Here is a 22,232-nt window from a genome sequence, read left to right as displayed (position 1 = left end):
GCAAAGTTACTAGATATGAACTAACACAGCAAAGTTACTAGATATGAACTAACACAGCAAAACTACTAGATATGAACTGACACAGCAAAGTTACTAGATATGAACTAACACAGCAAAGTTACTAGATATGAACTAACACAGCAAAACTACTAGATATGAACTGACACAGCAAAGTTACTAGATATGAACTGACACAGCAAAGTTACTAGATATGAACTAACACAGCAAAACTACTAGATATGAACTGACACAGCAAAGTTACTAGATATGAACTAACACAGCAAAACTACTAGATATGAACTGACACAGCAAAGTTACTAGATATGAACTGACACAGCAAAGTTACTAGATATGAACTAACACAGCAAAACTACTAGATATGAACTGACACAGCAAAGTTACTAGATATGAACTAACACAGCAAAGTTACTAGATATGAACTGACACAGCAAAGTTACTAGATATGAACTGACACAGCAATGTTACTAGATATGAACTGACACAGCAAAGTTACTAGATATGAACTGACACAGCAAAGTTACTAGATATGAACTGACACAGCAAAGTTACTAGATATGAACTGACACAGCAAAGTTACCAGATATGAACTGACACAGCAAAGTTACTAGATATGAACTGACACAGCGAAGTTACCAGATATGAACTGACACAGCAAAGTTACCAGATATGAACTGACACAGCAAAGTTACTAGATATGAACTGACACAGCGAAGTTACCAGATATGAACTGACACAGCAAAGTTACCAGATATGAACTAACACAGCAAAGTTACTAGATATGAACTGACACAGCAAAGTTACCAGATATGAACTGACACAGCAAAGTTACTAGATATGAACTGACACAGCAAAGTTACCAGATATGAACTGACACAGCAAAGTTACCAGATATGAACTAACACAGCAAAGTTACCAGATATGAACTGACACAGCAAAGTTACCAGATATGAACTGACACAGATATGAAATGACACAGCAATGTTTATCACTGACAGCAAGTTTTAGGATGGAATGCAGACATGACAGCTTGCTTTTCTTAAAAAGAGAAAAGAACTAAGGGATAGTTTGACATTCTTCAGAGGGAAAATCTGCAGTGAATTTTCTTGAGTTATGACTGTTTTTATGATGGGCGTTGCTCTATAATTTGTCAAGCGTAAAGTTGACACAAATGTGTGTGTTGAAGCAGTTAAGTTACAGTGTTGACTTTGACTAAGCCGTAAATCTCATGAAAGCTAAACAGGTGTGGTATAGAGTTGGGGGTATGTAATAGTTTTGCTATTGTTTTCCCAGCTGTGAAAGTCAATTCTATTGCAAAGTCAAAGACTGATTGTGAATCAAGAATATTTTAGCTCCTTCCTCAGTCATTGTTTAGCTGTAGGCTTTGGATGATCTGTTGTTGTTTTTGTATTGCTGTGTTCTCTCATCTGACTTTATTGGTTAATAAATCTGGTTGTTTCAAAATCTCTCCAACTGCGCAACATTAACTACTCTCTGCAATGTTTTTCAGAATGCTGTTCCCTTGAAGTTGGTCAATTCCAGTCACAATAACAAAGCTTTGGATCAAAGCTACTATGGTTTGTGAGTTGTATGACCTTTACAAACATTTCACAAAAAGACAGTTTGACAACTAGCCTATCTTTTGAAACTCTTTCAACACTCATTATTTAGATTTTTACTCAAATCCCTCTCCCCTTGTTCTAAAGACAGCAAATTATCTTTACTCTCCTATGAAAAACTCCCAGTTTGACGATGTCTGATCATGTGAGGTATTGGCTTCAGGCCTGACTGCTCTAGCATCGTTATCTGGCTCTGAGACAGTCAACAGACTCCAGGTTTCACACTGTCTCGCCACCAGACTAGTGTTTGATCACTCGCGTGGCTCCTAACCTACACTGGCTCCTGCGTTGACCCTTCTGCCCCGACACACGGGGAGACGGACGTCCGGAATGTCGAAGGGCGCGGGGTCGAGGGTCAGGCGCTGCTGTACAGGAAATGTTCTTTGTTCTAATTAGCTGAACTTAGGCTCGTCTGGTTGGCGGTCTGCTACTATGGGGGTGGAGGGAAGACGCTCGACTGCTTCACCCCCCCCCCCGACACCAGCGTCTGGTCATTAAGGGTGAACTGTGATCTCCACACATTTGCGTGACTTCCTGGTGGACCAGACACCCCTCTGTCTCTACAGCCCATCACATTACCCAGATCCCCAAGCCATTCTAGTATCATCATGATATGATCGCTGAAACAAACTGTTTTTTTGTGATTGCCTCTAGTTGTGTGTGACCAAGTGACCAAGTGTCCTCGCGTGTCACAGGGGGTAGTGAGTAGTTGGTTAAACTCGCTCCTCAAGGGAGCGCTAACAGTTACTCCAACAGGGACGTCTGTATTGGTGCAACTGTTAGCACATCCGTCTCATAAGCGCCTTTAACATGGGTTACATTCGCAGACAGGAGGGATATCATTTACAGGAGGCATAGCCATTTACAGGAGGGATATCATTTACAGGAGGGATAGCCATTTACAGGAGGTAATTGTTCTAACGTTTATATAAAAGTTACTAAACTTATTCCAGTGCCTACCTCTAATCTTTCTACAATAGTCAAGACTTTTGTATATGCATCGACTGCAATAAGCCAGTGAAAATGTCTTTGTAAGACGAACCTATGAAGAGTCGCGATATCAAGACAATATAATCAAATATGGGACTGTTAGTGGGACAATATAATCAAATATAGGACTGTTAGTGGGGCAATATAATCAAATATAGGACTGTTGGTGGGGCCTGGACATTGACAGACCGTGAAAAGCTCAGTCAGCCACCAGAGGTCGCTGCAGGGTAAATCCAATGGTTCCAAATTATGCTATCTGATATTTTTTGTCTGAATCCATAGTAATAATTTTAAAACATCCAGGCATTTTTTGTAAGAGTTAACCCAAGTGTGTAGAAATAAGTTTTTTTATTTTATCATTTGCCTAATCATTTAGTTTGGGATGTAATAGGCCTATGCACCACCTAAATCCTACCATGGATGTTTCTGGGAAGTAAAGGGTTACAGCTGAGCAAACAAGAACCCCCGAAGGGTATAAACTCTTCCGATCTCAAGTCAACACTAGCCTATGAGCTTGTATTGTATAGGCTGGTTCTCTTTCGGCTCACTGGTCAGCAACTTTTTATTCCCAGAGTGGACGGTGGTAAATCGTGGCTGTATTATTTCTCTCTTAACCACTTTATTTCTCTCTGAACCACTTCACCGTCTCATTGCGATCTGAGAGCCGCTGCCTTGTGACTTGTCGCCGGTGGGACATGCATGGATGTCGGCTTTATCAACATGACGAATTGCTCAAATAACAACCACCAATTCCACGCGAAAAGGAGACGATATCTGTACATGAGCACTGTTTTAGATTCCCCGAGACTTGTCGCATGAACCTGAAAGGGATCTGGGAGGTTCGGTCATTCCCAGAGATTCAGGATGAGAAAGCCCAAAGTGAACCGGGTGGTTCTGGCTTTGTGTCTGGGATGTTTCATAATGCTCATATTCTATTTCCAGAGCAACTTCAAACCAGGTGAGTTGAAATCTCTGATTTTTAAAATGATTTTTAGGTAATTGGTAATCTACATTTACATTTTACTTCTTTTTTTTGTGACATTTTTAAGTTAAAAGTAATTGTAATTTTTTGTAATTAATTCTAAGTAATTGATTATTTAAACGCAGTGTAAGGTTGTAGCCTACTGTCACTTATTGAAGATTTTATTTATTTACATGGACTAATGAAAACAGACACATTTAAAGGCTATAAGAATTTGAAAAACGCAGAAAAGCGTGTGTCCATAAATTATAGCAATCTTGTAGCCTACAAACAAACCCTGACCTCATTATAATATTTAGTAAGCCTGATGACACAGTTCTAACTTTTGCCAACAGCATAATTCATTCTTGCTGCTGTCTCCATAGTCCGAGGCCTACAGATGAGCTAGATCATGTCTATGTGTTATTATCTGTGAACCTGCATGTCAGAACAGTATTCACCCCATTCGGCATAAGATTTGAAGATGTCTCGATCGAAGCACAGTCTGTCCAGATAACCATGACCTACATGTGATATTCTTCAGAAGGGCCATGTTGACTGTATTGGTGTTTCTCCAGATGCTAGTGACTCATGTCACAGATGGAGTCCTTGATACTTTTTCAACATGCAGTTAGTCTCGTGTGTGTGTGTGTGTGTGTGTGTGTGTGTGTGTGTGTGTGTGTGTGTGTGTGTGTGTGTGTGTGTGTGTGTGTCCAAGTCATTGCGTCTCCACGCCTTCGCGTCTCTGCAGCTTCCAGTAATGTTTCCCCGTCCTGTCCCACCCAATATCCCACTTCCCTTCGGGAGGTGGACCAGAATGGAGGAACACTTTAATTAGCAGCTTGATTACTCTAGTGTTTCCTCTGCTACGTGGACTAACGCGTTGAGAATATACATCTGGCAGTGGATTATTGGACTGTGACCCTTCTGCTCTGGACCCTGTAAACAATGACCTCATTCAGACATGGCCAGCTACGCCGAGGCAGTAGACTCACTCTGTGAGAGCGACATTTTTTGGTGTCTACTCTTTGAATCGAATCAGTCAATGAACTGATGAATGGTCACTTATGGTGCAGTATTATTTGAAGGTCTTTAAATGTCTGGGGTGTGTAGGCCCGTCCAAAGAAGCCCAACCCATTGCTCTCAGTGGTTTTATGACATAACTATGAAACAATGTCAGACAGATTAATACTAAACTTAGTTTAAACTTCATATTTACCTAGGCTATGTGTTGTATCTCTCCCTGTAGGTCTCCTTTTTTGATTGTTTAAGGCATTTGTAATACTGCAATGGCCACTATGTTGATATTCACAGTCCACAGAAAAAAAATGTATTCGAAAATCTGCCCATTTAGCAAAACGAATATAAAATAGCTATTATGTGGTCAGGTGTGTGGAGTTGTATGGATGTGTTCCTTTATAGTGGCCAGGCTATAGTGGTTTACACTGTTTATTTAAACGCATCAACTACTGTATATGTGAGGACCTTGTTATACCACAAATCATTGTGTTGACATCAGTAGTGTTGGGTAGTGCAACTTTGTTTGGCTTCTCATGTGAGCATAGTGTCCTTACTGTCAAAGTTCAAGATAATTGCATAGACTACACCGGATGCTGGCTATATTTCCCAGACACCGAGGAGACTCAAAGGACATTTTTGTGCTGCCAATTCTAAAACGAGTCATACATTCAACCCTTAGTGCACTCTGCGGTTTTTCGTCGAAAGCCACTGTGATATTGTGAAGGCCCAAAAAAGACAACACAATCAACACATGAGAAATGCACGCGTGGCGCTGGGACGTCAGTGGAATGCATGTCTGTTTGGCAGAAGCACATTTAGAATGCTGGCTAGCTGCTTCTCCAAGGGATTTTTCCGCGTGTTTTACACCCTCTATAAACCCTCTATAAACCCTCTATAAACCCTCTATAAACCCTCTATAAACCCTCTATAAACCCTCTATAAACCCTCTATAAACCCTCTATAAACCCTCAGAACTGGCTTCTGTGGAAGAGGCACAGGCCGCTCTGGGGAGAGAGAGAGAGGGAGGAAGGGAGGGAGGGAGAGAGGGAGAGAGGGAGGGAGGGAGGGGGAGAGAGAGAGAGAGAGAGAGATGGTTTGGAAGTACAGGGGAAGATAATAAACACAAGGGTCAACCGTTCATTTAACTGATGTATGTGTTTTATGTGAGGAAGTGATCCTCATCTGTGATTGGGTGAGCCCAAAGCAAGTTTTTGGTCTGAGGTAGGGTTGCAAATTTCAAGGAATTTCATTAATCGATAACTGTTAACCTTAACAAACGATAGTCGATTAATTGATAAGAACGTCCCACGCTGGACTGCACTTTGATCGCTTCATTTTTGTGTTTTCTTCTGCTGTGTCGTTGAAATTTCCCACCATCCCAATTAGCCTTCGCTACATGGCGTGGCGCCCTCATGTGCAGTCAGACCTTAAATCATGATTACATTTCACACAACTCCCGTTGATAACGTTCGTTCCCCCAAAAAAGTTCTGTTCCATTAACAAGCAATTAATCGAGTAACCAAATCTTACTTGAGTAAATTCTTATCGGCACTATTAACACCCCTGGTCCGAGGCCAGCCCGTCCTACTCCACAGTCCTTTCTCAGCAGGTAGAAAGAACATTTGCAGGTGATGCTCATGGTAGCTGCTGCGAGTTCCCCACCTGTCTTGTCTGGGTTTGACTAAAGGGCATTGGGGCCCACGTACGGTGCCTGCTCTGTTTATGGCTATCATACCACAGGAACATTTGCAGTTTCCCCCAAACAACTTATTTCTGAGGATAACTGTGGTGACGATGGCCTCTTGGCAGGACAAGAGCACTCATTAGGTTCTCTGACTTTTTCCAGTTTCATAAACATTGTTTGATATTGGAACAAATTGTCCCAGAAGAGGTTATTCTGACGATCTATCAAGGTCTTAACGGCTCTCTGACGATGCCAGGTGAGATCAGTTCTGGCTTTTACTGCGCTCACATTTAAAGACATTTTAGGATATTTGATGACCGCTGGCTTGACTGTTCAAACCTGCTCTCTTCTGCCAGATGCATATTCATGATGAAGGACTGCTGAGGAATAGGCTGTCTGTGTTGTTTTCAGGACTAGGATGTTTAGTGAGGAACTGATGAGGTCTATGAGGTTGTTTATTAAAGAACTGATGAGGTCTATGAGGTTGTTTAGTAAAGAACTGATGAGGTCTATGAGGTTGTTTATTAAAGAACTGATGAGGTCTATGAGGTTGTTTAGTAAAGAACTGATGAGGTCTATGAAGTTTAGTGAAGAGCTGATGAGGTCTATGAGGTTGTTTAGTAAAGAACTGATGAGGTCTATGAGGTTGTTTAGTGAAGAACTGATGAGGTCTATGAGGTTGTTTAGTGAAGAGCTGATGAGGTCTATGAGGTTGTTTAGTGAAGAGCTGATGAGGTCTATGAGGTTGTTTAGTAAAGAACTGATGAGGTCTATGAGGTTGTTTAGTGAAGAACTGATGAGGTCTATGAGGTTATTTAGTGAAGAACTGATGAGGTCTATGAGGTTATTTAGTAAAGAACTGATGAGGTCTATGAGGTTATTTAGTGAAGAACTGATGAGGTCTATGAGGTTATTTAGTAAAGAACTGATGAGGTCTATGAGGTTATTTAGTAAAGAACTGATGAGGTCTATGAGGTTATTTAGTAAAGAACTGATGAGGTCTATGAGGTTATTTAGTAAAGAACTGATGAGGTCTATGAGGTTGTTTATTAAAGAACTGATGAGGTCTATGAGGTTGTTTAGTGAAGAACTGATGAGGTCTATGAGGTTATTTAGTGAAGAACTGATGAGGTCTATGAGGTTATTTAGTAAAGAACTGATGAGGTCTATGAGGTTATTTAGTAAAGAACTGATGAGGTCTATGAGGTTGTTTATTAAAGAACTGATGAGGTTGTTTAGTGAAGAACTGATGAGGTTGTTTAGTGAAGAACTGATGAGGTTGTTTAGTGAGGAACTGATGAGGTCTATGAGGTTATTTAGTAAAGAACTGATGAGGTCTATGAGGTTATTTAGTAAAGAACTGATGAGGTCTATGAGGTTGTTTATTAAAGAACTGATGAGGTCTATGAGGTTGTTTAGTGAGGAACTGATGAGGTCTATGAGGTTGTTTAGTAAAGAACTGATGAGGTCTATGAGGTTGTTTAGTGAAGAGCTGCTCAGGACTTGGCTATATGGATTATTTAGTGATTCACAAACTGCTCTCTCTGGCCTTATCCATAATTTGCCTCCATTCCCTCCAGCTGCTTTCAATGAATTACCAATCCCAATGAATTACCAATCCCAATGAATTACCAATCCCAATGAATTACCAATCCCAATGAATTACCAATCCCAATGAATTACCAATCACAATGAATTACCAATCACAATGAATTACCAATCTCAATGAATTACCAATCCCAATGAATTACCAATCACAATGAATTACCAATCACAATGAATTACCAATCCCAATGAATTACCAATCTCAATGAATTACCAATCCCAATGAATTACCAATCCCAATGAATTACCAATCACAATGAATTACCAATCCCAATGAATTACCAATCACAATGAATTACCAATCCCAATGAATTACCAATCTCAATGAATTACCAATCCCAATGAATTACCAATCACAATGAATTACCAATCCCAATGAATTACCAATCACAATGAATTACCAATCACAATGAATTACCAATCCCAATGAATTACCAATCTCAATGAATTACCAATCCCAATGAATTACCAATCTCAATGAATTACCAATCCCAATCCCAATGGAACATTAGATTCTCAAAGATGGTGGGAGACAGGACTGGGAATGCCTCTAGGGCTGACCCCCCCCCCCCAAAGAAGTTCACTCATAAGATCAGAAAGAAGGCAACAGTCCTAATCTGTTATTGGAATCCTGACGGAATTGTGGTCAATGCAAGTTTCAAAGATGTCTTAGCTTTCGGTGACGGATCTCGATCAAGGCATTCTGACTCTAGACCTACACTGTGCTAATGACATTATCATATAGCCTGCACTACTGTACCCTGCCCATGTCCACACTGCAGTTTAGCAGATGGGCTTCAAGTAACCCTGAAGGTTGGTTCTCAACACTTGGCCAGACATTTGACCCACAGACCACACAACAAGCGTAGCATTCCGGAAGCTTCTCCCTGCCCTGTTTGGCAGAAAATTATCCAGCTAATTAACAACTTTTTATAATTATTGGAGGCAATCCAGCATGGTACTCTTCCAGTACTGTTCCTGTTCGAAGGATTTCTGCTTTATGTTTCTGGATATGCTTCAGATTAAAAGACCTGATGACACATTTCAGTTGTTTAATATAATATAATACAGTTAAGAGATCAAAGATAAGATAAGATGCACTTTAATATTGCCCGGGAGGGATTATGGGCGTTGGAGCAGCGAGAATGTACAGACTAGATCGGAGTATAGAATATACGTAAAAGAGTACAAAAAATATATATACAGAATGTATAAAAAATATAATATGTATACACATAGGTAAAAGTAATAGAGTTGTTTGTTATTGGCCTTGCTAATGTACTGTCTTGAACAAATCTGCTTCATTTTGGGTGCTCTGCACCTCCTGAAACCATGAGGCCTCTGGGAAAGATCCAGACGATGCGTAGCCCCACATCTGCTAACACTCTACGAAGACTCTCCCCCTTGTTAAACAGATACCCCCCCCCCCACCACCACCATGTGCACTAACACCCTTTGCACTCGCAAACACACACACACACACACTTTGGGATGTGCTTTTGGCACGGCGCGGCCTCAGTGAAGCTTCTCTTTGGCAGAGGGGCCACAGCAAAGGGGGAGGGAGGCCCCCTAGCCCCCCCGGGACCTCCACACAGAGCAGCGTTCATGGCTGGGACGGGGGGAACACACATCGGCCTTATTCTGCATGTCCCCCGAACCGTGGGTACAGTACCAGAGAGGGAGAGGGCTAGAGAGGGAATCTGCATGGGGTCCAGAGAGAGTGTGAGCCAGCTGGGTCAGATATATTAAACAGGTTTAAGTTGAGTGCAGTAAACCTTTAAAGGTTGCATGGGTGGGACCCCAACTTAGGTTTCAGTACATACATTTTTGTCACTTAGTATATCCTCTATAAGTCTGACTTGTAGAGTGACTGTGGGTCATAGCAAACACACACCAGTATCTGCCATGTGTCTCCTATGATGCTTTTTTAGCCTCTCTTACTCTGAAATGTAATTTAATGTAATGTATTGCTTTATAAATGTTCTTAGCCAGTAGACAAACATACTCCAGGAGCTTGCTCGATCGCCTTGTTGAGAGGGGTCAGGGAAGAATTTTTACAGCTCACTTTTCTGGCCCCCGGGTGATTACTGTTTTTTTGCTTCCCTCTGGAATATGTAGGGGTGGGTCGTATGCCCACCTCCCTTGTTCTCTGTAAAGCGCATTGTGTTGCCTCTGGGTATGAAATGCGCTATACAAATAAAGCTTTGATTGATTGATTGATTGAAATAATGAGCCCTTCACTTATTTTTCAGCAATTTGACAAATTAATGTTTTCCCTGAACAATTTGCTCATTGGCTTGACTCTGTTTAAACACTTTTGAGAGTGTAAAAAGTGTAATTTTCCATGGTTTGTGCGTGCTGTAGTATTGACTGGAAGCTAACGGATCCACAGTACTCTCATTGAGCCTAGTTAATGTGTCATCTACACCTACGTTCTAAAACACAGAGACATGTTCTTCCTCGTGGGCTGGTAGATTCAAAAATACGTTGTGACGTTGCCTGTGTACCTAGCTGAGAAATGAAAAGGTTTGGGAGTGGTCCTATTTTAAATGGGTGCTTGATTCGGAGCTGCCGTTTCCATGAGGAAGTTGCCATGTGTTTTGAAAACACGCTGAATAAAGTCAATGTTCTGTTACCCTGTGGTCATCACAAAATGCCCCCACGCCTTGGCACGTGCCCGGGCCAGACTGAGCGGTCAGAATATCCACTGGGCTGCCCACTCTCTGTTAGTGCACCAAACCCCCCTCTTACCGACATCTCTGTAAGCGACTTTGGGTTACTGAAAAGCACTATATAAATAACATTTATTATTATTATTAATATTATTATTAACCTCAGCATTTCAGCAAAATGATTCATCTATGCACTAAAGAGTGGTCACTCAGTGTGTAGCACACATTTACTGCACCTGCTAAAGTGTGTCATCACAAAACACACTTTATTACTGATTTATTTTATTTATGGATATAGCGGACAATAAAATCCAGTGGACAACATGCACAAAACACTTATTTCCAAAATGGTCTCTGATGTCTTAAAAACAGGACGACCTCCTCAAACAATAAGCAACAAAAATACTCCCAGGACGGCCATTTTGTTGAGTGAGGATGGGCAGCGGATGACGAGATGATAAGAGAGTTAGACTTCTACTGTACGCTGAAGTGAGCTAGCTGGCCTCTATTTATCTTTCCCTGGCAGGACATAATATACAGTAGGTGATCCCCAGCTACACAAGGCTACAGAACAGAAATCCCCGTGTGCCGGCCTAGGGGGGGGGGGGGGTGAGTGGGTTCACTGTTCACAAGCTGCCTGGCACTCGGACTTGCCAAGTCTCACACGGGCGTGGTGAGAGGGAGACACGCACACACACACACACACACACACACACACACACACACACGCTGTATTCCTGAAACACTCTCAACTCGGACACACTATAGATGGATCATTACATTGCTAATCACCACATTGAAACTACAGTAAAACACTCCTCCTCCTCTTGTACTGTAATGATATTAACTCTCTTCTGATCATGTGACAGAGAACATTGCATTTTCCAACGTTATCACACCTCCAAATATAACTGGCTGGAAGAAGCAGTGTTGTTATGGTTGACCTGACCCTGACACACAAGCATGTTAGTTTCCCAGCCCCCAGGCCTGGGAGGGGATGTACAGTCACTCGCTTCTTATCACGCACCTACGAAACCGCCAGTCTTCATCTGGGAATCCTGCTGTGAGCCTGGAAGACCTGTCACTCCTCCCACATCTACAGCTGATAGACGCTTGACTGGGCGTTTCAGAGCTCCTGGTTCGAAGGCGAATGAAGGAAGGGGTAAATAAGCTCATAGCTTCAGCATGGGCCTTTTCTGCTTCGGCTATTTTATTATCGCTTTTCTATTGTTGTAAGACTGTATTGTTTGTGTGTGTATTGTTTGTTTGAAATAACTGAAACGTAATAAACTTTCATTCATTCATTCATTCAAACCAAATCAAATCAAATAAGCTTTATTGGCATGAATGGTTATAAACCGTTGTCGCCAAAGCAGAATAATAATACACAATTATGTACATATACATACATATGACATACACATATACACATTCATTACATAAAATATGTTACATTCATTCATTCGTTCATTGGATATCGGTGTTAAACTGGCCTTTGCTGTGTGGAGCGGGTCTAGTTCAGAGCTAGGTGTTAATGCCTGCGGTACGAGCGCGGCCTTTTGCCTTTCCCCCTGATCCAAACCGCATCGTGTGATTGGACATCAGAGGAGTACAGTAACGGGTCGTACTGTACACAAGGCTCTCATTCTCCCGCTCTCTCTGATGCTCGGTCCTGGCATGTTGAAGAGAGACCGGAGCGTTTGATTTCGTGGCGGTCTTGAGCCCTTCCTCTGTGTGTGTGTGTGTGTGTGTGTGTTTTGGTGTTAGTTCATAGCGGTGCGCCGTGCCCCCCACCCTCTGACTGTGTGCTGCTTGTGTGTGTGTGTGTGTGTGTGTGTGTGTGTGTGTGTGTGTGTTAATCCCTGCAACACGTTGCATCGCTGGTCCCAGACGGGGGGCCCCATGTCTGATTCATCAAGCGAAATTCCTTTCCCCTCGGAGAGGAAACACTTGAATGTATACTTCAGGGTTGTGTGTGGATGCCTGAGTGTGTGTGTGTGTGTGTGTGTGTGTGTGTGTGTGTGCATGTTTGGCGGGTTTGTTTACATTTTCTCAGTGTTGTTTTTATAGGGTTCGAGCCCAATTTACTTCATGAGGGTCAGAGGACGAGTTCAGTCCCTTGGAACATCGTGCGTATGTGGACGCCATCTTGCCTCACTCTCTGATATCACTCTGTCTTTCTATCACTTGGGACCAGACTATATATATATACTAGTCTTGACCGAAGTTACAACTTTAACCTGACACCTGAACCCATGTGACAGGAAGTAGAGAATGTGCGTTATTGAGTGCGTCTGGGGGACATGCTGGCCTCACCCCCACGTGTGTGTGTGTGTGTGTGTGTGTGTGTGTGTGTGTGTGTGTGTGTGTGTGTGTGTGTGTGTGTGTGTAGTACTAGGAGTGTTTGTAGTTTAGGAGTGTGTGTAGTACTAGGAGTGTGTGTAGTATTAGGAGTGTGTGTAGTACTAGGAGTGTGTGTAGTACTAGGAGTGTGTGTAGTACTAGGAGTGTGTGTAGTACTAGGAGTGTGTGTAGTATTAGGAGTGTGTGTAGTACTAGGAGTGTGTGTAGTACTAGGAGTGTGTGTAGTACTAGGAGTGTGTGTAGTACTAGGAGTGTGTGTAGTACTAGGAGTGTGTGTAGTATTAGGAGTGTGTGTAGTATTAGGAGTGTGTGTAGTACTAGGAGTGTGTGTAGTACTAGGAGTGTGTGTAGTACTAGGAGTGTGTGTGGTACTAGGAGTGTGTGTGTGTGTGTGTGTGTGTGTGTGTGTGTGTGTGTGTGTGTGTGTGTGTGTGTGTGTGTGTGTGTGAGTGTGTGTAGTACTAGGAGCACTGGACACAACCATCTGGGCTTTTTATGAATGAGAGAGTCATGATTAATTAGATTAGTAAAGTAGAAGAACTGAAAGCCAGTCCCTGTCTCTCTCAGCCCTCTGGTCTCTCTCAGCGCTCTCTGGTGTCTCTGGTGTCTCTCAGTCCTCTCTGGTCTCTCTCAGTCCTCTCTGGTCTCTCTCAGTCCTCTGGTCTCTCAGCCCTCTGGTGTCTCTGGTGTCTCTCAGTCCTCTGGTGTCTCTCAGTCCTCTGGTCTCTCTCAGCCCTCTCTGGTCTCTCTCAGCCCTCTCTGGTCTCTCTCAGCCCTCTCTGGTCTCTCTCAGCCCTCTGGTGTCTCTCAGCCCTCTGGTCTCTCTCAGCCCTCTCTGGTCTCTCTCAGTCCTCTGGTCTCTCTCAGCCCTCTCTGGTCTCTCTCAGCCCTCTCTGGTCTCTCTCAGCCCTCTCTGGTCTCTCTCAGCCCTCTGGTGTCTCTCAGCCCTCTGGTCTCTCTCAGCCCTCTCTGGTGTCTCTCAGTCCTCTGGTCTCTCTCAGCCCTCTCTGGTCTCTCTCAGTTCTCTGGTGTCTCTCAGTCCTCTGGTGTCTCTCAGCCCTCTCTGGTCTCTCTCAGCGCTCTCTGGTCTCTCTCAGCCCTCTCTGGTCTCTCTCAGCCCTCTGGTCTCTCTCAGTCCTCTGGTGTCTCTCAGTCCTCTGGTCTCTCTCAGCCCTCTCTGGTCTCTCTCAGCCCTCTCTGGTCTCTCTCAGCCCTCTCTGGTCTCTCTCAGCCCTCTGGTGTCTCTCAGTCCTCTCTGGTCTCTCTCAGTCCTCTGGTCTCTCTGGTCTCTCTCAGCCCTCTGGTGTCTCTCAGTCCTCTCTGGTCTCTCTCAGTCCTCTCTGGTCTCTCTCAGTCCTCTGGTGTCTCTCAGCGCTCTCTGGTCTCTCTCAGTCCTCTCTGGTGTCTCTTAGTCCTCTGGTGTCTCTCAGTCCTCTGGTCTCTCTCAGCCCTCTGGTGTCTCTCAGTCCTCTGGTCTCTCTCAGCGCTCTGGTGTCTCTGGCGACTGCAGCAGGGCGACGTCCTGAATGAACGTTTTGTTTTCATCGGTCCGTCTCTCTCATCACTTCCTCGTTTTGGATGCTATTGCATCATGGGAATTCTGTTCATGGTCTTCAGGCGCCGCGCCCTCCCTGTTTCATGTTGAACTTTAACGACTATGGACTGTCATGTGACGTCGGCCAATAACTCCACATCGACATGGAGATTGTGCTGTGATGCATTGTGGGTCCGTTATTTTAGATTGAATGGCTCTCATGGAATCTCAGGGTGCATGTATTGTACAGCACCCATAATGCCTCTAGGTTGCCATGATAACCAGTCAAGGAAGAAGGGGGTGCGTCTCCCATCAAAACTGTACACACTTCCTGTAATCCATGATGGCTGTGATGCCCTGGATCACCGTCACTCACACTTTTATGGTCATCAGGAAATGGTCGTTGGCTTGATGATGGGACTTGGAAAAAGACTGTCCATCAAGGCTCATGATTCATGTTCGTTTCCACCTGGATTGTCTATCCCTCCCCTCTCACCTTTCACCTTTGACCTCTGCAGCTGTTGTCTGCTTTGCCGTAACTCACATAGACCGGGGGGTCGTAGGGTTACATGCTGAAGAAAAGGTCATTAAACTTTATGATGTTAAAGTGGTAGTGTGCTATTTTGGACATTGAGCCCTATTTGTGTCGTCATTTCTATCATGAACCTGAAATAATAGAGACCATAATGTCATGCTATTAATTACTTGGACATAACCATTCCACGTGTGTTTGTTTTCACTGTAGAGGACTGTGTCCAAGCGATGCCAAACACCTCAAAATATTCGGATTGTGATACATTTCACAGGAGAGCATACTGAGACTGGTCAGATTTCACCCTGTGCTTCCTGGCTCATAAAAGCACATTTATCATCGTTTTTCAGCATATTCCCAATTGACTTCCATTGTAGCCCAGTGAGAGCCTGCATACAAACTGCAGCTAGCTCAATACTGGAACGATCAGTGAAATGATGGTCTCTATGTTTCAGGTTCATGGTAGACAGACCACAAATAGGGCTTAATGTCCAAAATAGCACACTGCCCCTTGAAGATAAAATTGGATGGAAATATATTGAAGTTGAAGGTTTGTTGGGATATTGTGTTTGATGCTTAGGGATTTTTCTCATTTTCCAAAAAGAAACAGTTAATAGCCAGCAGGAATTCTGAACCCTAACTCTGAAACAACTGTCTTCCATTAAGTCAAAGTTCTAGCCTGCCTCATAAAGTCCTTCCCCTCTTATGGAGTTTATCGTCAAGCTTTGTGAGACGGCAATTACATGGATCTCAGGCCCAAACTGATTTATTGTTTCAGTAAAAAATAGGCTGGGGATGTTTGCTATACCTCCATATTTGTAGTTCACTATTGTAGCAGGCAGCTCTGTAGTCCATACCCCCCTTAAAGAGTGTTAGTTATAGGGCTGGGTTTAAAAAAAACGATTCTGAATCATTTCTGAATCAAATGATTCAGAATCGATTCATGAATCCCAAAATCGATCTTTTATTTAATGAATGAATGAATAAATGAAGGAATGAATAGTTCATTAATTCATTCAATGATTCATTCATTCATTTTTGGAAATCAGTATCGATAACCAGCCCTAGTATTGATGTGTTGCACAACTTGGCAGTCATGTAATTAAGGTTACAGCTAAAAAAAAAAAAAGTTTTTAGTAACACTAACCGAATCGATATTGAATCGAATCGAATTGAATGGTGATAATCGATTCCGAACCTTGTGAATCGGAATCTAATCGATTCTTGAAATTCGACTCAATACCCAGCCCTAGTAAATAAGGTATAGCACATCAAATTCTGCTGTTTATTGTAAAGCCAACTGTAGTAGCAGTTGTACTTCTATTGATCCCTGCCTGGAGGGAAATTCTACTGCATCAAAAGACAACAAAGTAACACAGACTAGAATACATCCATACTAGAAATTTACAATAGATACAAGACAGAAAAGCATATTCATCATAGTTATTCAGCATATTCCCCATTGAAGACGGAAACCAACAGCTTCCCTCTGGAATATGTAGAGAGTGGGTCGTATGCCCACCTCCCTTGTTCTCTGTAAAGCGCATTGTTTTGCCTCTGTGTATGAAATGTGCTATACAAATAAAGCTTTGATTGATTGATTGAAATGTATAGTACAACAGTGCAAACAAGAGTATTCAGCGACGGTGCGGAAATGTATTCACGATGGTCGTAGTTCGAAGTTGACGTCCACTCAATGTCGAATTACCTTTTAAAATATTTGCTATTTTTATTATATTAGTTCTAAAATGTCTTCTTTCCATATGATGTATTTTACCAGGCTTTAACATCTAGCCCAGGGACTGCAGCTGAACATGATCAACCCTGCTAATGCATATTTACAGTTTTATTAATGCTTCATGTCTATCACGGTGGATTGGTCTGCACTGTCCCTGCTCAAATAAACTCAATACAGTCAAGTAAAGTCAAGTATTTGACAGTAATTGATGAGGGCCTCGGCAGCTTTACTTAGGAGGGGGATCAGTGTCAGACCAGGGGCCCCTCTCTCTCTCTCTCTCTCTCTCTCTCTCTCTCTCGCTCTCTCTCTCTCGCTCTCTCTCTCTCTCTCTCTCGCTCTCTCTCTCTCTCTCTCGCTCTCTGCCTTTGAACTTGACAAGACTGATGTCCCTGACGGTCTGAACAGGGCGGGGCTCGTAGTGGTCAGCCATAATGACGTCAGTGTGAGGATCTGTGCTTGTTACAACAGTGGAAGCAGACATGAAAAGTAACTAAAAGCAGACCGGCTTCAACAGCCCGGCCATGATTGAGTGTCTTGTTGAATATGAGTGTAGAGGAGTTCAAGGTGAACTGGGTTCGGCCTTCCATTTCTAAGGCATGTCACTGTATGTAGATTATAATAGATCTATACGCATACAAAGTCTTTGTGTCTTTTGTTGTCCTAATGTGATGAAATCTTGCGAGAGGTCTTGCTGTGTGCTCGACTGCTGATGGATACGAGTCCTGCATGGCCACCTCGAGGGAAATGTCTTTAAACCAATCACATTCGACTTGAGCGGAGCGGTTGCTAGGTAGATGTTGACTTGAATGCTACCAGAGTCTGGGCTGCTCTAATGTAGCTACAGTACGATGTGTTGACTTGTAAACGTTTGTGTTGACTTGTAAACGTTTGTGTTGACTTGTAAACGTTTGTGTTGACTTGTAAACGTTTGTGTTCCCTCAGCCTCGGGCCAGGGCAGCGGGGGCAGCAGCAGACAGGGCAAGTCTGGGAGGAGTCCACTACAGACGCTCTACGACAGCGACCAGGTGAGTCTGACCTGCCTGCTGACCGACTCATGTCTTTTAACTGGATGACTCATTCACCTCAACACACTGAGAGTTATAATCAGGAGGTACATTCGATCATTTGTTTTTGCTGACTGAGGTGTGAGTGGACATAGGGTTGACTTCTCCTTGGTGCAGTCATTTTTCCAACTAGTGTAGATATTTAGTTTGGCATTGACCTATGAAAATAAAAATAAAGCGTATTCTACTCTGGAGCCTGTCTACTTTCAGCATCCACAGAGTTCAGAGCTTGAGGTGTTAAGTAGCTCTTTGTTCTAGATGTTAGGATTCTCATAGTTTAGTATCAGGGTCGGGTGCATAATAAATACAATTTGTGCAGTCATTTTTCCAACTAGCGTAGATATTTAGTTTGGCATTGACCAGAGCTAAGCTGTTCCGCTAGATATGTGAGCGCAATCCAAGCTCGCAATTTATCAGTTCAGTCTCTGACACCAGCGGAACTAGGAAGAGCCAGAAAGCTAATCCAACACTTGAATAAATAAATAAAAAAAAGGCTCAAGAAAGAGCTGTTTCCAATTCCCTCTCATTCCTCTCACATGGGGGTCCTCTGCCTCTCCCTCTGAGGGGATCTGAGGCCCCGAAACACATCAACGCCTGAACACATAATTGTCCTCCACCAGATGAAGTCATTTGATTAACCTGTGTGTGTGTGCGTGTGTGTGTGCGTGTGTGTGTGCCTGCGTGCGTGCATGCATGCGTGTGTGGGTGGGTGCTCACCATTATTATTTTATCCCATTGCCAAGTACATTTTCCTTTGTAGATAAATAAGTATGGTGTCTCAATAAAAATAAAGCTTATTCTACTCTGGAGCCTGTTTACTTTCCAAATATTTGACAGATATACCTCACACAGCTACACACCAAGAGATGGGTGGGTGGTTGGCACTGGGACCAATGTTTGACCAGCTGAAGTAAAGTCTGTCCTCGATGTGTCCGTGTAAACTATGTCTTCTGAAGCTAAGACGGTGGGCCATACAGGCTACCAGACACCCAACCAGACTGACACCAAACTGGGTCAGGTTGCCGGGCCTTGGCGCCGGACCACTGGGGCGATGAGGTCGGCTGAGTGAATGGAGGGAGTCAGAGAGAGAGAGAGAGGGAAGGAGTACACAGGAAGGAAGCCAGGATGAACTGGCTGACCTGGAGTGTTAACGGAGCAGCGTCTGTCTGTCAGAGGATCGAGCGTGATTCGGACCTCCTGGTGGGAGCTTGGTGTGCGTAGGTGTGTGATAGAGGGATTGTACAGATTCACAGGGGAACAGGACAGAAATATAGGATAGTAATACAAGCCACGATGTAGAAAAATGTTACCTTAAGACAAGAATCTGTCTGACTGTTGGACAGTACCTTGAGGCTACTACTAATACATCTTCTGCCTCTCTACACCTCTTCAGTCTTCCTGGGATGAACTGAATTCTTGGACAGATTATGCCTATTATGAATAATCTCACAGAGATGAGTCATACCATTACATGAGTCTTTGCTATCCACTACATTTCTCTAGTAAATATGTTTAGCTAATTCAGTAGGGTTAGTGAGCATAAATAGTGAATTTTCCTGAGGGAACTCCCTATGTCAATAGACAGGTGGTCCAAGCCTGATTTAAATGTCTAATACATTCCGTTTGAAATGTCCATAGAAGGCTTTTCTAATCAGAGTCTTGTCTGCAATCTGATTGGCTGACACAAATGAAAAAAGGATCTCTATGGAGCCAGTTAGATCAAGGTTAAATTCAAAAAAAAAAAAAAAAGAACACTGTAAAAAGTGGAAAAGCGAATAAACATGTTTATTTGTTTATTTAGAAGGATCGCCATTAGCTCTACCCTAAAGTAGAGCTACTTTTAGTGGGGTCCACATTTAAAACATTACATTACAAATAACATTTAAAACATACATTACATTACACATATCAAACATATAAAGCATACATTATAAATGTCAAACTTTAAAATAGCATCATACAAGTTTACATTGTCATCATAAAAACTAATATAATGTATATAGCGTAAAACAAACAATCTTCAAACCATGTAAAACTACACAATTCCATTTACAGAACATCGCCACCTAGTGTCTGAAGTATGCAGTACCCAAGTGTTCCCTTATTAGTTTTTTGTTAACTTGATAAACATGGTAGAATAGCGGTAGACTTATCAAGTGACCGGTCCATCTTCTTCTCCTCTTTTCTGTTCCCCTCTTCCCGGTCTCCGGCAGACTGAGCAGTCGGCGGTACAGACCACCCACCAGGGTCGTCGGGAGCACCTGGAGGACGCGTGCCGCTCCTACACCCGCAAGCGCCGCGTGCTCATCCCCGAAGACCTCAAGCACGTCATCGTGGACGACCAGCACGGCCTGCTCTACTGCTACGTGCCCAAGGTGGCGTGCACCAACTGGAAGCGCGTCCTCATGGTCCTGACCGGTGCCGCCGGCCCTCAGCGCGACCCGCTCGCCATCCCCGCCAACGAGGCCCACGTGCCGGGCAACCTCCGCGCGCTTTCGGAATATTCCACCGCCCAGATCAACCAGCGCCTGCGCTCCTACCTGAAGTTCGTCTTCGTCCGCGAGCCTTTCGAGCGGTTGGTCTCCGCCTACCGCAACAAGTTCACGCGGAGTTACAACACGGCGTTCCACAAGCGCTACGGCACCAAGATCGTCCGCCGACACCGGCCGGACCCGCAGCCCGAAGCCCTGGAGAGGGGCAACGACGTTTCCTTCGAGGAGTTCGTGTACTACCTGGTGGACCCTGCCACGCAGCGCGAGGAACCCTTCAACGAGCACTGGGAGAGGGTCCACTCGCTGTGCCACCCCTGCCTCATCCACTACGACGTGGTGGGGAAGTACGAGACGCTGGAGCCGGACTCCCGCTACGTGCTTCAGCTGGCCGGGGTGGACGGCCAGGTCCACTTCCCCGCCTCGGCCAAGAGCACCAGGACTACGGGAGACATGGCCGCCCAGTTTTTCCACAACATCAGCCCGTTCTACCAGAAGAAGCTGTACAATCTCTACCGTATGGACTTCCTCCTCTTCAACTATTCCACGCCAGAGTACTTGAAGTTTCGGTGAAGTTGCGCGCTTCGCGGCGCACCTGGAAGTACCTTGCCTCGCTTGGAACCCCAACAAATTCTGAAACATAGCATTTGTAATGCTACAGTACATTTTAAGACTATTGAGACTGTTGTCGGAAAAAAGTAGGAGCAGTTATGAACTTTGAACAGCTGTTATGGCATGCTTATGACAGCAGTGTGTAGGCCTTATGATGCAGGATTGTAGGAAAGTGTTCAGAACACTTTGAACTCATGGTTGTCACTGAAAGAACATCTCTGGTGCAATATAATAATCCAATGACGGATATCTCTTTCATAAAGATATCTCGTCACAACAGGAAGAGGACACTAGATGGAGGTTATGCCTGGACTAAGTGTATGACTGTGTACTGTAATTAATCAGCCAATGGAGATTGACCTATTGCCTTTATACAACAGAGATTCCGTAAGCCAGTAGAACTGGAAATTACCAAACTCTATGACCACCGCCCAAAGTTTTTGAGTTTGTCAATGATTTCTTTCCACCACCAGCATCATTTTGAACAGAAAGACTAGCACTATGAAATAAATATTTATCACATAGACACTGAATGTCTAGGCTACATAATTATCAGTGCCTTTGTTTCAGAGCCTTATTGCCTTAAAGGAGTAGTAAAGGGAAAATGCATGTTTAGCCCTGTTTTAAGGTTACTTGTGATCATATACTGTACAATGGTTCAGATCAAAACATTGACAAAACTAGCACTTTTGAGAAAGTCTGATAATTGCTCTACCACCGTTTAGGTCATACAATGGAGGTGGGTGGGCACCTTGAAAACTCATTCCAAAAACATGTTAAACTCTCGATTTCAAAGACAAGAAACTCACCAAGGGGTAATAGGTGTCCGTTGGTGTTCTGACATCAAATTCGCCGCAAAGTATGAATCTTGTAGGGTTTTATTGATCATTTTATGAAATCCATTGACTTGTATTGAAGCGACCGTTGTAGATGTGTAGATCAATCCGCAGAGGGGATTCAGGAAGCGGAACTACTTACGGTAGCTATTGTTATTGTTTATGTTGCTAGGCTACCTAGTTTGCGGAAGTTTACACACGTATGTGCTGCGACTAAATAGTTCTATGCTAAATATTTTAAAAAGCCTTTCCAGATGAACTAGAATCTTACTTTATGGCGAATTATATGTCAGAACGCCTCGGTGAGTTTCTTGTCTTGACATTTTTTTTGTTTTTGACACGTTTTTTGAATGATTTTTCAAGGTGCTCACCCACATCCATTGTATGACCTAAACGGTGGTAGAGCAATTATCAGACTTTCTCAAAAATGCTAGTTTTGTCAATGTTTTGATCTGATCCATTGTATATGATCATAAGTAACCTTAAAACAGGGC

The 22,232-nt window shown here is 43.4% G+C and overlaps 1 protein-coding gene across 1 annotated transcript; it reads left to right on the top strand.

Annotated features, from left to right (window-relative positions):
• The first annotated feature begins 3,364 nt into the window (after positions 1-3,364).
• LOC311314962 (carbohydrate sulfotransferase 11-like) lies at positions 3,365-22,099 on the top strand. Its single transcript, XM_084445512.1, has 3 exons — positions 3,365-3,585; positions 17,680-17,762; positions 20,015-22,099. Exons 1-3 carry the CDS (start codon positions 3,492-3,494, stop codon positions 20,861-20,863), a joined length of 1,026 nt encoding a protein of 341 aa, XP_084301638.1. The 5' UTR covers positions 3,365-3,491; the 3' UTR covers positions 20,864-22,099.
• Positions 22,100-22,232: the final 133 nt, after the last annotated feature.

This window comes from Borostomias antarcticus, assembly GCF_949987555.1.
Source record: "Borostomias antarcticus genome assembly, chromosome: 11".
NCBI classification, from domain to species: domain Eukaryota; kingdom Metazoa; phylum Chordata; class Actinopteri; order Stomiiformes; family Stomiidae; genus Borostomias; species Borostomias antarcticus.
This window is presented reverse-complemented; position numbering and strand designations above follow the sequence as displayed.

Coding starts and splice junctions, on each gene's coding strand:
- LOC311314962 (XM_084445512.1), top strand. CDS start 3,492: ATGAGAAAGCCCAAAGTGAACCGGGTGGTTCTGGCTTTGTGTCTGGGA. Junction 3,586..17,679: donor CCAGAGCAACTTCAAACCAG/GTGAGTTGAAAT, acceptor GTGTTCCCTCAG/CCTCGGGCCAGGGCAGCGGG. Junction 17,763..20,014: donor CGCTCTACGACAGCGACCAG/GTGAGTCTGACC, acceptor GGTCTCCGGCAG/ACTGAGCAGTCGGCGGTACA.